This window comes from Pollachius pollachius, assembly GCF_949987615.1.
Source record: "Pollachius pollachius genome assembly, chromosome: 20".
Taxonomy (NCBI): domain Eukaryota; kingdom Metazoa; phylum Chordata; class Actinopteri; order Gadiformes; family Gadidae; genus Pollachius; species Pollachius pollachius.
In genome coordinates, this window is record NC_136953.1 from 12,478,693 (window position 1) to 12,494,658 (window position 15,966).

Below are 15,966 nucleotides of genomic sequence, written 5' to 3' on the forward strand. Positions count from 1 at the left end.
CGGATCCCCCTCCTAAGCCACATTACGTAATAGGAAAATCTCTCTATTTTTTTGGACGACGTAATAACTTTGCCCCACATCTGATCGAATTCATCCCAATCCTCAGCGGCAGAGCTCTCTCGGAGAGACGGAGACATGGAGGATGACGCTGCGTGGAGTACAAGCTCGCACTATTACGCAGCTAGCCCAACAACATATCTTTAACAGGTCAAAAATAACTTTGCACGTCAAAGATGGAGAGATGACGCGGTGCTGAAGTGAACTCGGAGGACATACCTTCTTAACTTGAATGCATCCTGCGTGGGGCGGTGAGGAGAGGACCGCGTCAAAGTTAATATTTGATTGGTTGTTCGAGAAAGTGGTGACGGGAATTCCTCTGAAGCGCGTGCGGGGAAGCCATAAACTCGCCGCGACGCGACCCTAAAACATTTGACATTGTAATCCTCTGCGTGATGTCAGCTCTTGTGGCGAATGACAGATATAGGGACCGGGAGCGACGCGGGAGCGCGCGCTCCATCATAACGTGACGCTCCAAAACTCCACGAGAGCGCGCGGATGGAGGAGGATGAGGGGCATCAGAAGGGGCGGGACCGTTAGACGTAGGCGACAGTGGCTGTAGTTGGGAGGGAGTCCCCTGATTGGTGGATTAAAAAGCGCGCTCTCTGAATCCACCAATCACCGTCATGCGAGACCGTAAACCAACTTCATGAGTTGAAGTCACGACCGGCGCACGCGGGGTTGTGTTGTTGCAGTGCATTAAAAACGTATAATGTGATAGATATACCCATTTAATAACAAACGCATAGCCTATTATATGCACAGATGGGCATGCATATGTTGTGTGGAGTCTATCTGCCTCTACAGCCAGACAGACACACACACACACACACACACACACACACACACACACACACACACACACACACACACACACACACACACACACACAGACACACACACACACACGATGATCAAAAGAAGTCTTTACTTGAGAAATTCTATGATGTGTGTATGAAGGAAAATATAAAACCCTATAACACAACAACTCATAACGCATTTAATTTGAGAACACTGTTCTTCTGAACACTTTATCCCTCCGTGTTACATCCAGGGCCGGTCCGTGCGTTGAGTTCACGTCCGGTTCACACGGTGCTGGTTGGGCTCGTGGCGTGGGGGACCTCGAGGCTCTCGTGAGGCGGCGCGGTGGCGGTAATGAAGGGAGACCCGGTCACTGCTCCGGGAGGGAGCGTCATGATGGCCCCGCTCAACCGGGCACGTGACGCAAGCATCGGCCCACTCAGTGGTGTCACGGAGGATCTGCTCAGACGTGGTGCGGAATGGGACACTCTTTGATAACAGACGCGCAGCACAGTGTGCGTTCAGTCTGCACAGAACTGAATCTCATTGTGTCATGTTTGATACAGTAACTACATTTTTTGGTATGGTGATAATTATGCATTCTAAGTATAGAATTTCTTATAATTCAGGTCTACATGATACATACCTCATTTCATTATGCCACTTTCGTGTCATCTAGATATCATTTGGTCAATATAATATTATTGAGAGTAAGACTGTATATACACAAGTACACTGGTTTGTCAGTTTCCACCGTTTCAATGTATTTTAATGTGACCAAGACAACTAACCATGCAGCACGTCTAAATGTAGTGCAATATGGTCGTAGTTGAGATGGGGCAATAGGGGCGGGTTGGGTGTCATTATGTGGAAGGCGGAGGTCATTAGGACTCCCAGGGGTGCCGGGGTGGCAGAGAGAGAAGGATGGGGGGGGAGAAGAGAGATGTTTGAATGCAGATAGGGAAGATTGTGTATACACCAGTAGCAATACAAACAGGAGAGGGAGGCCTGATAAGGAAATTATGTGGAAGGGCGCAACTCAGGGAGAGAGAGAGAGAGAGAGAGAGAGAGAGAGAGAGAGAGAGAGAGAGAGCGAGAGAGAGAAACCAGAAGTTGTACAAAAAGCTAGCAGTTGGATTTCTTCAAAACGTCCGTACTGAGCAATTGTTTGGTTCTTTAGCAGAACTGGACATAAACCATCAACAACATCAGTCCAATAACATGCATTGAGTGGATTTATGAAGTTCAGCATTTGGATCTTCATCAACACACTATATTGCAGTTTGAGATTAACTTAATCCTGTTTTTGTTTTCCCTGCATTGAGGCGAAAGGCCGACAGCAACACCACCAGCCACAGGGCTGATTACAGGTTCCAGGACCAAGACACTAGCCAGAAAAGAAGTTGGGGTCATGGTTTGGTTTGCTGAGGTATGAGCTGCTGTGCAAGCCGGGAACGAAGAGCGTCCAAAGGTTCAACAATCAATAGCTGAGATACTTCAAGCAGACGGCTGACTGGACAATGAGAAGGGAAGCCTAGTAGAGATAGAAGAGGTTAGGGGAAGCCGGACACGCACCGAGGAGAGGGTCTGAAGATGGTTTTCGGATGTGCACCAGTGAGGCCTGCTAGTTTTGTTTTGCACTGATATGTGTGTTTAGCTTTTGCCACTTTACTTTCACGTGGAAAGGGAAAACACAAAGAGACATTTTCCGCCAGTCCCCAACCGACCGGCGAGTTGATGTTGGTGAATCCGACGGGATTTCCGTCTCGGAGGAGCGAGCGATGGGGTCCTCGGAGGGGCTGACCGATGCACCCTGGCCCTCGTCGTTGTCGTCCAGGAGTTTCCTGGACTCCTGGTCCTCTTTTCCGGAGCCCTCCTCGGGCCACCTGCAGCTCGACGCGCTGGACTTCTCCGACCTCTGGGACGACGAGGACCTGGGACTGGACGGCCCCGAGGCGGACCGGACCAACTGCACCCCCAACGGCCCCGCAGGACTCGGCCAAGCTCCGCCCCCACCACCTCTCCCGCCGCCACCGCCGCCTCCCCTGCCCTCGTCGCCTGCGGCTCCACCCGTGCCCGGCTCACCCGGTGCCGCCCCCCTGAAAGGCCGCACCCTGAAGCTCCACTGGAGGGAGCTGGGTGTCCTGCTGCCCCTGCCCAGGGTGACCCGCTTCGGGCGGCAGACCATCTGGGCCGGGCTGCGGCCCGTCACCCTGGATACCAAGCAGCTGGAGTACCTGTTTGGGACCAAGAGCCATGGCAACCTGGGCAAGGTGTTTGGTGGGCGCCAGGTAAGGAGCCGCGAGGGAACCGGGGGGGGGGGAAGGCTGTGAGGGCGCTGGTCGCTGCCATGTTTTGTGACTTGGTCACACCAAAGGTCTGTAGGAGGACGTAGGGAAAGCAGAATGTATCTGGTTTGTGCTGGACATACAAAAGCATTGGTTGCACCCATGTGTCAGTCGTATACGGCTGCTAATCAACCTTCGGACAATCTTATGCCGTAATGTCCCTTGCAATAAATGAATTGTGTTTGAACGTCTCTTTCTAATTCTAAATAGCCAACGAAAAAACCTAAACACTAACAAGCCTTCACGTATCCACCCAAAACGGTTCGCCCTACATGTCTAACCCTAAACAGATAGCTAACCCTGATCCTAACCCTAACTCACTTATAGCGTTTCCATTATGCTACTCCGATTATTCCCAATTCCTTTCCCGTCTCAGAAGCAGCTGTCGGTCTCCGTGCTGGAGATGAAGAGGAGCAACATCATCACCATCGCCCTCAGCAGCCTGCCCCCCCCTCGCCTGCTCCCCCGTCTCATCTACAGGATGGACAGCAGCGTGTTGGACAGGGACGACCTCCAGGTATAGGGGGGGTCGTGAACCCCAAGGGCTAGGGTTCAGCCGTTTTGAGGACGGGGGGGGGGGGGGTTTGGCGATAGAACATTGTCTCTGGGATGTTCCACCTCGGATGGACAATTCAGTCGTATTATGACAAGCGATGGTGTCATCACAAGTGTGTGTCATTGAAACACATCAGCCCTCTTTAAAAAGGTGAAAGCGGGTGGAATGACCAATACTGCCGGCCAGTGTAAATATAGACCTTCACCTGCGTCTTCCATTATTGCACATCAACTAAGTGGTGACAACGTTGTTTCATTTTTTCTTGTTTGTCTCTCCTCTCTGACCATCTGTGTGTTTCTCCCTCTCTCCTTTCCTATTGGTCGTTCCGATGACACCACAGCGTCTCGCCGCGCTGGTGCCCACTGAAGAGGAGCTCAGCTTAATCCGGGAGGCCACGGCTCTGTCCCCCAGCGCCCCTCTCGCCCCGGCTGAGCTCTGCCTCCTCACCATGGGGGAAATTCCCCACTTGAGCTCCAGGCTTCAGCTGTGGGCCTTCGCTCTGGACTATGATACCTTAGAGAGGGTTCGTCTTGGAAGCCAGTTTGTTAGCCTGAACTCACTGTGTGTTGATGCTTTCATTTGATTCATCCTTGACAAAACGTTCATCCGTTATCTTCCCTAGCAGAACCTATTTGTTGCTCTCAGTTTTCAACGAGTGTCTCTGTTCAAATTCCTCCCGTTTCCGTGCCCATCCTGGAACAGGAGATAGCTGAACCGCTGTTCCACCTGAAGACTGCCGTGGAGCAGCTGGCGGGCAGCCAGACCTTCAAGCAGATCCTGGCCACCGTGCTCGCTATCGGGAACTTCCTCAACGGCTGCAAGGTGAGCCGTCGATAAGACTTTGAGCATGAAGAATCTCACACAACCTTTTCAGTTTAGCTTCCCTTCTTTCAATCAATCAAGTAGTGTGCCGTCTTTCTTGTTCTATTATACCCCTCAATTGTCTTTGATTCTGATTCTGTTTTTGATTAAATTTGGCACATATTTTAATTGTTATTTTGTGGTGTTTCCAACACACACACACACACACACTCACACACACAAACACACACTCTCATACACACACACACACACACACACACACACACATACACACGCACACACACACACACACACACACGCACACAAACACACACACGGACGCAGGCGAAAGGCTTTGAGCTGAGTTACCTGGGCAAGCTGTCTCAGGTGAGGGACACCCACTCCCGCCTGCCCCTCCTCCACCACGTGTGTGTGCTGCTGCTGGAGCTCCACCCTCAGGCCTCGGACCTCCACTCTGACATCGGCGCCGTCACCAGAGCCGGCAAGGTCGGCAAGTGTGTGTGTGTTTGTGTGTATGTGTCTGTGTGCATCATCATCATCCTCATCATCCTTATCATCATCATCATCATCATCATCATCATCATCATCATCATCATCATCATCATCATCGTCATCGTCATCATCATCAACATCATCCTTACTTTGTTTTATCCAGGCTGCAATTATTCCTCTCCCGAGGGTGGGGCTTGTCTGACTTGACGTGTGTGTGCATGCGTGTGTGTGTGTGTGTGTGTGTGTGTGTGTACATTTATTCATAAAGTGTAGATTTGGAGACACGGATGTGCGTGTGAGTGTTTGGGTGCGTGCACTATTCATCTAAACTCCTCCTTCTGAAACAGTGCGACTTCACCACCGTCCTGTCCAACCTGGGCCAGCTGGAAGGCATGGTCAAATCGTCACGGCAACACCTTCAGGCCCTGGAGCGCACGGAAGACAGGCCGAGGGGCGTGAAGGGGGCGTGGAGGAGGTGGGGAGGAGGAGGAGGAGGAGGAAGAGGAGGGGGTGAGCAGGAGGAGAAGGAGCAGGGGAGCTCCCTGCGTCACCGGTTGCCCGGGTTCCTCAGGGAGAGCGAGCAGAGGGTGAAGGTTCTGCGGGCGGTCCATCGGCGAGTCATCAACAGGTAACCGTGGAAACGCAGGCCGGCGAGGGGACGTCTGGGGAGATGGCATCGCTATGGAAACTCTGCGCATTCAGCTAAAGAGACTCATGGCTTTAGATTACAACCAGGCTGCCCATGACAGAACCGTATAAGACCAAGTAACTCTACAACACTATTGACATTTCACGAGAGAAGACAACTATACAAAGGGCAACTTTATCATCATCTCTCCCCCTTTGTCTCTCCCTCCCCCTCTATGTCTCTCTCCCCCAGGTTCCACTCCTTCCTTCTGTTCATGGGCTACTCGCGGACGATGGTGAGAAACAGCAGCCCCGAGGGGTTCTGCAAGACCATCAGCGACTTCTCTCTGGAGTACCGGACCACACGGCAGGGCATCCTTCACCAGCGGGACAGGGAGGGGGCGAGAGAGACGGCCGGGCGAGGGACACCAGGAGAGAGAGGGAAACACAACAAGGTAGCACAGGTGAAACCACAGGTGAGGGGGTGCGTTGGAACTCATGTTTTATGTATTCAGTCCTCTATGCTTTCATCCAAATGTTCATTGAGGTTAATGGTTGAAGGGGTCTCTTGCTCATGGTGGGCTGTAGGTAGGCCCTTGAGGTGGACATTGGGGGTTGAACCAAGAACCTTTCAGCTGAATGGAACATCCTATAGCCAGTACACTGTCCTACCGGACTATCTTAAATAAAAAGATCACGCTAGATTACAGTTGGACATGTTACTAATTAGCGACAGGATTCATATGTACTGATGTATAGCTCATTTACAATTAATAATCAAATTAGTTGGTTATTGATTACATTTTTGCTTATAAAAACCTTGTGAATCCACTAATGATATAATAGGATTACATTAGTTATTCCTTGCTTTGCATAAAAGCGTCTTATAAAGGCAACACACCGTTTGGCCTACAATGTGTCACTGAAGCCTTTTCTGAAGAGAAGATGACTAATTACTAATGAGTGCAGCTGAACTTGGGTTAATTAATGAGAGTGATGAATATCTCCCTGCTGTGCGTTGTCTGTAGCAGGACAGTGTGGACCAGAGTAGACTAGAGGAGGTCCTTCTGACCCCGGGGTCCTCTGAAAGACCGGACCACACCTTACCTCGCTACCGCCGGAGACTCACTGAGACCCCAGGTACCTGTCTGTCTGAAAATCTGTCCGTCTAAGAATTTACCTTCTGTCCATCTGTCTGAAAATTATTTATTTTTTTGTCTGTGTCCCTTCTGTCAATTAAATAACCATGAATCATGAATGTTTTTATGAATAAATGTAATATAAATATTCATAGTTTGTATTTTTATTATGTTTCAGGTCCTTTCTCTCGGAAAATGAAGTCGTGAACTTGGAATGTATGAATGTCATATTACATTATATTGCAGTTGCATGGTCAACTATTTTTTTATGATCTAACTTATGCCACACATAAAAAAAAAAGAGGTATTCAATGTCGTCCAATGTTCTAAGATAAATTCAATAAATACAATTCCTTTTCAAATACATATGCGTCTGCGTTTGGGCTTGCGAGTGGACGCTCGTGAGCATGCGTGCGCGTCAACATTCTGCGACTGAATGAGGAACCCGCCAATCAAAGAGGGCTATCGTCCCCCTCTGTTCTTCTTCTCCAATCAGAGCTCGTCTTTTTGAGTGGGGCGTGACCGATGTGAGCTACGTCCAGACGCCATTTCATGCTCGCTGGTTTGTTTTCAAGGTGATTGTATCATCCGCCAGCACAATCCTTTATGGAGCGTAATCTACCCCGCTAAACCGACGTTGAATGTTATGCATTTTTATTAATAAGCTCCTGGTGAGTATTTTTAATCGAGAGAATTTTTCTACTTTTTATTTTTTTTCTGACTCTGAACCATCTTTGGGACTTTTTGTTTTTATTTTTAATGCATTTTTCTGCCTGGTGTTCAGAGACTGTTTGGTTTATTGTCGTACATTTTGTGCTGCAGCGGTTGGCGATGTAACGTTGGTAACGTTACAGCGCAGAACTAGTGTTAGATTTTTTATCACTTTTTCCCCCCAATAAGACATTTATCTGCTGGGCTTCTAGATGAGCAGATTGTGTATTTTAGTGTGGTCATATTTTTTAAATCGAAGATATTTCTCATCGTTTTTTTGGACAGATGATAGTGTTGGTAAACGGGGCGTCGTTTTTCTGGAAATGGGTTTTTAAAAGGGTTGTTCCTCGATCTTTATCTTCCTCCCATCTATTTCTTCTTCTTTTACCTTCGTTGACATTGAATGAGACGAGACCCCCCTTTTGTGTTTTGAACGTAATTTTGAGGTGGCTATGCTGTTCTGTCTGCACTGTAAGGAGTGGTGTTACTTTTCAGGAAAGACATTTTTTTAAAGGAAAGGCAAAGTGGGCGTGTTTTTGAAGGAACGCATACAGCAGAGTTGTGACGTAGAGCTCTCGCGAGACTGCTCAGAGACTGCTTTATTTGGCTTTCCGTAGACGTTGGTTGATCATTATTAACTAAATTATGATGTATCTGTTTTTTTGACGATAACCATTAAAATCTTTTGCAGGTCGTGAAGCAAATGCATCTTCATTGTTGAATCTGTATATCTGGATATGTGCATAAAGGCCTATGAATAGGTCTGTTAGAGATGTATCATTCTGAATGAACCGTTGATTGCCTCCTACTAGATATTATTATTATGACATTACATTAATGGCCATGCCATGGGAATACCTATCAATAAAAATGCACATCTCACATATACAAGCAAAAGACAAATTGAAACACCAAGCAGTTAAAAAAACACCAAACTTGTGCAATTGTCCTTGAGCAGTACCGCCATCCACCACCAGGATATGATGGTGTGTCGCAGCACAACTTGTTCCATAACATCCAAATTAATTATGCCACAAAATAGATACGGATTCAATGACAGTGAAAATACCGCAAGTTAACCTAAAAAACATCCTTATTACAATAGGTTTTTGAGCCACACATTCAATGTGAGCAAAAAATATTGTAGGCCTAATTTACTAAACTAAATAAAGTCATCAATAACTGCAGTAAATTACAAAAAACGAAATTATTATTGGTAAAAAGAACAACCTTGTGAATAAAATAATCAGAAAAAAAATTTGGAGCAATATATAACAAAGACAATCATTAAAAAAAGAGAATTCACTCCTCATACAGAATGATCAATTGAACTACATTTATAGAGAACTGCATATCCAATGATTACGCAATATGATTGAGGGAATAGTGTATAGTTTCAAAACAAAACACTAATAGCTAAAGGGTTTTGCTATAAAACAACAAAACAGAACATAGTTAACAGAAGAACCCTTGCTTTTGTGGATGTTAGAGTTGATGTCCTCTTTAATAAAATTCCAATGTTTGGACGGGATTTAATGTTTTCATCCCCCGTCATGAAATCAGTTTCAGAAACGTATAATGTCACAAGCTTTGTCGTGACCACTGACATACTGAAGTTGTGACATCACGTCCCTAGTTGCATACCATGTGGTGAAATATATAAGTTGGCCGCCTTTATTGCAGAATATCAGTGATAGACAGTGGATCCATGGGAATAAGAATAGGCTGAGATTCATGTTCATTATTGTTGTTTTTAAAGGGCCTGTATGTTATCAACAGGTGTGATGCTGACTCGGTATTGCAGAACCATTTTAAAATCAGTAGTACGATGCATGGATCGTCCTAGCAGCCCAAAAGGTGGTACAGTCCATCGTATAGGCAGGTCGATCCGTGCATCATGCGTCCTGGGTGGACGCTCCCACTTGTGATGTCACAAACGGGCTGATTTTGTGAATGCTCGTAACGGCCAATCGGCAAGCATCACGCCTGGTGGTTAAACGGATACCCTTTAATAGTGGGTCTCTCTTGAAGCCATGACATCATGAATAAGAAGTCTCCTTCAAGGCCCCGTTTGTGTTCTAATATCCATTTTTTCTTTCCCCCCCGTTTAGTTTTTGAGGCACAGAATTTTTTTGTACAGCGTCAAACCGTAAGTTGTTTCATGCCAACCTTGGTATCTTTGTTTGGGAAGCCCTTGAGGTGAACAAGTCCCCCCACCCCCCATCCCTTTCTCTAAACGAAGGCACTCCCTGCAAGATTCTTGTAGGCCTACTAGTTCCATGTGTTTTCCCTCTTTAGCTGTCCCCCCCCCCATTCAACATATTAGGGATAAAACACACATCAAGGTCTCATTAAGAGCAAGAAGAAAGTTGTATCGACCAACCTGGTACACAAATATGGTAATATGAAGAGGTTCATGTTAAAGTGATGGAGACACCCACACAGTCAACCGTACATTTCAAAATAAAAGCCCACAGCTCTATCTTAATAGACAATAAAACAAATGAATGTGTAGGTTTCATACATAAACTACTTCCTTTTCCCGGTGATAAAAATACTTTGGATAGTTAGAATGAAAATAGGTATTTTTGTGTGAGAATTTCCTTTTATTCTTTTTCTCTTGAAAGTAATAATTAATTTCCCGTATGAAGTGGGCATCAAATACCCAACTGAAAGCATCCCAATGTAAAGGTTGGTGTAGCGTAGCTCCCCATTGACTCCATTTCCCATAGTGCACCACAAAGATCCCATGCCAGCCCACAGGATCAGGGCTCAATAACGACAAATAACTCTTCTTTTCAACAGACTCAGACAGACAGACGGCTGTCTACCAGAATACAGACACAATGGAGTGAGTTCAAAACATCCAACCCAACTCCAAAACGACTTGTATATTCTGCTGTGTCTACTCTAGAAGTTGTGGAAAGGGTTAAATATCAACAGAAAACCATCAAAACTGTTAATGTCATGATTAAGTTTTTGGTTATTTAAATATGAAACGTTTGTCACAAAAACAGCAGACATTTGCTACATTGCTAGCTAAAGAAAAGCATTTGGTTGCTGTTTCAGATCATAAGTCCTCAAAAGTGTATCATGCTCCCACTGTATTAAACAGCGCGGTATTAAACCACTTTGAATCCAAAGTCAGTCTGGGGAAGATCAAAATCATGTTCTGGACAAAGAAAAAAATGAAAAGACCAGTACATTCCATTCTTACAAAGAATGTATTGAATTCTATAGAAACTGCTTGTTTTTTTCTTTCTATCTTTCCTCCTTTGTCATTCACTCTCACTCTCTCTCCCATGTCACATATTTTTCATCCCTTCACTCATTCATCACTCCCATCCTTTCTGCCTCTTCCCTACGTCTTATATCCTTGTTCGTCTGTCCTATGTACTGATGCTGTCTGCCTGCTCCATCCATCCATTGGTCCATCCATCACACCTTTCATAACCTATCCATCTCTCCATTGCCTTCATCCCTCCATCCGACTCCCCTCATCCCCTTCACCGGTCTGTCTGTCTCTCTGTCTGTCCCTCCATCCCCCTGGCTATCATCAATCCATCCCTTGCTCCGACCCATCTCTCTTCTACCTCCCCCCTCCTTTCCCTTGCTCTTTTGTATGACCTCATTCCTCGTCTTTCTCTCTCTCCCCCCCCACCCTCCCCCTCTCCCACCCTCCCTCCTCCCATCACCAGGTGGTCTCCCACGACCGCCGCCCAGATGGCGAGCAACGTGACCAACAAGACGGACCAGCGCTCGCTCAACTCGCGCGTCTTCATCGGCAACCTCAACACGCTGCTGGTGGCCAAGGCCGACGTGGAGGCCATCTTCTGCAAGTACGGCAAGATAGTGGGCTGCTCGGTGCACAAGGGCTTCGCCTTCGTCCAGTACGCCAACGAGAGGAACGCCCGGGCGGCCGTGGGCGGCGAGGACGGCCGCGTGATCGTGGGACAGGTGCTCGGTGAGGAGGCGACGGGGCTGGGGGTTTAACTGTTAGCTCCTCCACCACCACCTCCTGAAACTCCTTCTCGTCCTCCTCCACCACCTCCTTTTTCTCATCCGCCTCCTCTTATTCCTCCTCCTCCCCAACCTCCCCCTCCTCTTATTCCTCCTCTGACTCCTCCACCTCCTCAACTACCTCCTCCACCACCTCCTTTTTCTCCTCGGCTTGCTCTCATTCCTCCTCCTCGTCCACCTCCTCTGACTCCTTCTCCTCCTCGTCCACCTCCTCTCACTCCTTCTCCTCCACCTCCTCCTCCTCCTTCTCCTCCTCCACCTCTAACTCCTCCTCCTCCACCTCTAACTCCTCCTCCTCCTCCTCAGACATCAATCTGGCCGGAGAGCCCAAGCCTCAGAGAACAGGGAAGCCGGGGAAGCGATCTGCAGGGGACATGTACAGGTGAGCCCCCCCCGGAGGGATCCACCGCCGTCTGACACATTTAGAGCTAGACCGTGTGTCGTTCTGTCAACGGACATTCAGAGTTCATTCATGAATGACTGAATGAATAACTTTATTTTTCCTTTGCATTCAGCTCTTCGTTTGATCTGGACTATGAGTTCCAAAGGGACTACTATGATCGGTAAGATGTTTATGGTCATGAACAGTACATACAAAGGGTTTTCATTGTTAAATATATATATATATATATATTACTGAAACAGCACACCCCAAATAAAAAGTATAGATTCATATCCTTATATATATCCATTTGGTGGTGTGTTGTTTCAGCGATAGCTATCACCTTAGCGAAACATGAACTTGTGTTGCCCATAGCAACCAGCCCCGGCGCGACCAATCATCTCAACCGCTACGCCCACTTATCCAAATGCAATTTGTCACTCAAGTCCGACCTCAGCCTGTAGCATCGCCGGGGTTACCGCTCACTCCCGGGACGCTCACCCTGACGCTCTTCTTCTGCATTCGGTGTGTCTTTCCCCCTCCCCGTCAGGATGTACTCCTACCCGTCCCGTGTGGCTCCGCCCCCGCCGCCGCCGCCGCCGCCGCCGCCGCCGCTGTCCCGGGCCGCCGTGCCCTCCAAGCGGCCCCGTGTCAGCATGAGCTCGGGGGGGAGCCGTCGCGCCAAGACCTCAAGCTTCTCCTCCAAGAGCTACCAGAGGCCGTCCCGCGCAAGTATGTCCCCCACGGGGTCGGGGGGGGGCGGGGGGAGGGGTGAGGTGACAATTTGTGGGGTCACTTATGGTTAGGGTTACTGTGGGTAGGATAGTGTGCTGGTTAGGGTTTCTGGGAGCCTGAGACGCAGTATAGAAAGTTTGGCTACTGCACTGCTTTGAACCTTGGTCTGACCTAGAAACTCTCCCTCTCTCTTGCTCTCTGTCTTTCCCTCGCTGTCTCTGTCGCTCTCTCTTCTGTCTGTACGTCTGTCTCTCTCTGTCTCTCTCGCTCTCTCTTCTGTCTGTACGTCTGTCTCTCGCTGTCTCTGTCGCTCTCTCTTCTGTCTGTACGTCTGTCTCTCGCTGTCTCTGTCGCTCTCTCTTCTGTATGTACGTCTGTCTCTCTCTCTCTCTCTCTCTCTCTCTCTCTCTCTCTGTCTCTCTCTCTCTCTCTCTCTCTCTCTCTCTCTCTGTCTGTCTCTCTGTCTCTCTGTCTGTCTGTCTGTCTGTCTGTCTGTCTGTCTCTCCCCCGCACCCTCCCCTCACCCCTACCTTACCTTTTGTCTTTTGCTTTCCTTGCTTGTTTCTCCTTCTTTCGTCTCACACACACCAAGACACACTTGCAGTAAAGGTCACACAGTCACACTTTAATCGTCCAGATTGTTAATGGCTCACAGTTGAATGTCCTGGCACATCCAACCTGAGGAGAGACAGTTCCTCTCATGATAAACAGGGGGGGGAGCTGACGCTGTCTAATGTGTCCTCCTCCACAGTCAGACTAGACGACCTGCAGACCATCAAGAGGGAGCTGAGCCAGATCAAACACAAGGTGGACTACCTGCTGGAGAGCCTGGACCGCATGGAGAAGGACCACGGCAAGAGATCCGGTAGGTCCATCCAAACTCCAACTCCCATCATGCCTTGCTGGACCGTGGCTCAAACCCGCTCAAACCCTTTGTTGATTGGCAGCTTGTGGAGATTTTGAACCACGCGGTTTGGTTGATTGAGCAAAACGAGCAGTGCTTGTTCCTTATATATGTATTAATAAAAAATATAGGTTTGTAAATAAACTAAAATGAACACACAAATACAAATTCATTCATCAATGTTGGCTGTGGCTGTGGATGATTGCCTGTCTTGATCGAGGTTGTGGACTCAAAGCATGCACCTCCTCCTTACTCTACCTCTCATCCTGCTCCTCCCCCCCCCCCCCCCACCCCCCCCCCCCACCCAGAGCCCAGGAGCTCCAAGCCGGAGCCTGGGGAGGTGTCCCCCCTCCACTCCTCCACCTCCAGCAGCAAGAAGGAGGAGAGCTCCGCGCGGGAGAGGGAGCGGGAGCGGGAGAGGGAGAGGGAGAGGGGGATCCAGGAGCTGAACGACTCGGAGGAGGAGAGAGACCTGCTGGAGGAGGAGGAGGAGGTAAACGGTCTCCTCAGCGGCATGGCTCCGTACTCCGCTGTCCCCGCGGAAACCAGCTGCGTCTGAAGGGATGCAGGGGAGATGAGGCCCTCGTGGATGTTCATGTTTGTCTTCTGGCGTCTTTGAACCATGGAGGGAGGGATCTGACTGGCAAACTTTATGAGACTCAAATGATGTGAATAGGTGACGCAACGTGGCAGTCCGAACATAATATAGTAAGGCTGCATTCTAGTTTTGACGTGTGTTTGTGTGTCTCTCCCTACCGCCCTCCTTCTCTCCCTCCCTCCTTCTCTCCCTCCTTCTCTCCCTCTCTCCATCTCTCCCTCCCTCTCTCCATCTCTCCCTACCTCCCTCCTTCTCTCCCTCCCTCCTTCTCTCCCTCCCTCTCTCCCTCTCTCCATTTCTCCCTCCCTCCCTCTCTCCATTTCTCCCTCCCTCCCTCTCTCCCTCTCTCCATCTCTCCTTCCCCCTCTTTCTCTCTCTCCTTCTTTCTTCCTCTCTCCATCCCTCCCCCTCCCTCCCTCCCTCGCTCCCTCCCTCTCTCTCCCGCTCTCCCTCCCTCCCTCTCTCCATCTCTCCCTTTCCCTCTCTCTCTCTCTCTCTCTCTCTCTCTCTCTCTGCCTCCCTCCCTCCCTCCCTCCCTCCCTCTTACCCTGCAGGTGAAGAGCAGGAGGAGAGAGGATGACGATGAGGAAGAGGAGGGAGAGCAGGAGGAAGGCGAGGACGACGGAGACAGCGCTACAGGAGAGGACTCCTAAACTCAGCTAACACACACACACACACACACACACACACACACACACACACACTTCGGAAGACACAAGCCAACACACACACACACACACACACACACACACACACACACGTGCAATACAACCACATTTGCATAATCCGGTTTTGCAGACAGACAGACACACACACACACACACACATGCTCACATACAAACATACACATACACACCCCTAAGTAAATGTTAAAAGTCTTCGGTTCTAGATTTGAGTTTCTTATTTAGTGTTGCCCTTTCCCCTATTTGGATGATGGTATCTTCCGTTACTGCGCTATACGATGGACAATTATAACGGAACCTTCCAATATTCTGTTCTATTGTATGTTGTAGACGTTTATCCATTAATGTCTTTGTGTTAGAATCAAATGTCCTCCAATGTGTTAAGAATCAGGCAACCTATCTCACTTCAATAGTCTATGAATGAGTGATCAATGATTATATCATGTATCGGGGCTTCAGCGATAATAATATGTGCTTTACTGGTATGTACGCTTAGGTATATAAATAATACTATTAGACTAGTATATTGGGTGTAATGAACAATTACTCCATTGCATAGGATAAGCTTGGTTGAGATGGAAACAAATACCTTACTTATTTTGCGTTGACGGTTCTCCTCCCTCGGAGAGCAAAGGAATTTTGGCCTCTGCAAGCTCACCTCTAAACCGGCAGGTGGCAGTGTTACACAATAACGTTTCCAAGAATAACATTTTTATTTTATTTATTTGCGTTGCAAAAATATGTACGTCACTACTGTTGGGGTGTCCTTCTTCGTCTTCATTCTTCTTTTATTAATATTATTATTATTATTATTATTATTATTATTATTATTGTTAATTATTATTAACATTATTGGTATAGGTGTGTGCAAACTGGAACTTGTATCATCCCCTCATGCTGTTTATTAGTAATATAGAATTGTTATGCATATTGCAACGGCAGTAGTTGCCGTGGTGATAGCAGACGTTGACGTTGAAACGTTGTTCAACGTGTTAAATATGTTATCCATTTGTGTGGCGTTTTCGTTTTATGCACCCAGGGTAGGATTTCAGTTTGTCTCTTGAATAATAAATAAACTTGGTTCAACAGTT

The 15,966-nt window shown here is 48.0% G+C and overlaps 2 protein-coding genes across 5 annotated transcripts; both read left to right on the plus strand.

Annotated features, from left to right (window-relative positions):
• The first annotated feature begins 1,997 nt into the window (after positions 1-1,997).
• On the plus strand, positions 1,998-7,127 carry LOC307091342 (FH1/FH2 domain-containing protein 1). Its single transcript, XM_079758286.1, has 9 exons — positions 1,998-3,149; positions 3,583-3,723; positions 4,103-4,285; positions 4,465-4,584; positions 4,909-5,070; positions 5,424-5,704; positions 5,957-6,179; positions 6,732-6,843; positions 7,021-7,127. The coding sequence occupies exons 1-9, from the start codon at positions 2,640-2,642 to the stop codon at positions 7,047-7,049; spliced, it is 1,761 nt and encodes a 586-aa protein (XP_079614412.1). The 5' UTR covers positions 1,998-2,639; the 3' UTR covers positions 7,050-7,127.
• A 260-nt stretch (positions 7,128-7,387) lies between these two features.
• On the plus strand, positions 7,388-15,966 carry hnrnpc (heterogeneous nuclear ribonucleoprotein C). Of its 4 annotated transcripts, XM_079757996.1 has the most exons (10): positions 7,388-7,513; positions 9,665-9,702; positions 10,359-10,404; positions 11,252-11,517; positions 11,880-11,955; positions 12,089-12,136; positions 12,506-12,687; positions 13,442-13,555; positions 13,903-14,087; positions 14,747-15,966. In XM_079757996.1, the coding sequence occupies exons 3-10, from the start codon at positions 10,400-10,402 to the stop codon at positions 14,843-14,845; spliced, it is 975 nt and encodes a 324-aa protein (XP_079614122.1). In that variant the 5' UTR covers positions 7,388-7,513; positions 9,665-9,702; positions 10,359-10,399; the 3' UTR covers positions 14,846-15,966. The 4 variants fall into 4 exon arrangements, with proteins under 4 accessions (XP_079614122.1, XP_079614125.1, XP_079614123.1 ...); XM_079757997.1 differs by having other exon boundaries at positions 7,423-9,702; XM_079757998.1 differs by lacking the exon at positions 9,665-9,702 and having other exon boundaries at positions 7,437-7,513.

What these genes read in the sequence shown, in the direction of transcription:
- LOC307091342 (XM_079758286.1), top strand. Translation starts at nt 2,640, where the DNA reads ATGGGGTCCTCGGAGGGGCTGACCGATGCACCCTGGCCCTCGTCGTTG. An exon ending in TGGACAGGGACGACCTCCAG is followed by an intron (nt 3,724 to 4,102) that starts GTATAGGGGGGG and finishes ATGACACCACAG; the next exon opens with CGTCTCGCCGCGCTGGTGCC. An exon ending in ACTATGATACCTTAGAGAGG is followed by an intron (nt 4,286 to 4,464) that starts GTTCGTCTTGGA and finishes ATCCTGGAACAG; the next exon opens with GAGATAGCTGAACCGCTGTT.
- hnrnpc (XM_079757996.1), top strand. An exon ending in CCAGAGGCCGTCCCGCGCAA is followed by an intron (nt 12,688 to 13,441) that starts GTATGTCCCCCA and finishes CCTCCTCCACAG; the next exon opens with TCAGACTAGACGACCTGCAG. An exon ending in TGCTGGAGGAGGAGGAGGAG is followed by an intron (nt 14,088 to 14,746) that starts GTAAACGGTCTC and finishes CTTACCCTGCAG; the next exon opens with GTGAAGAGCAGGAGGAGAGA.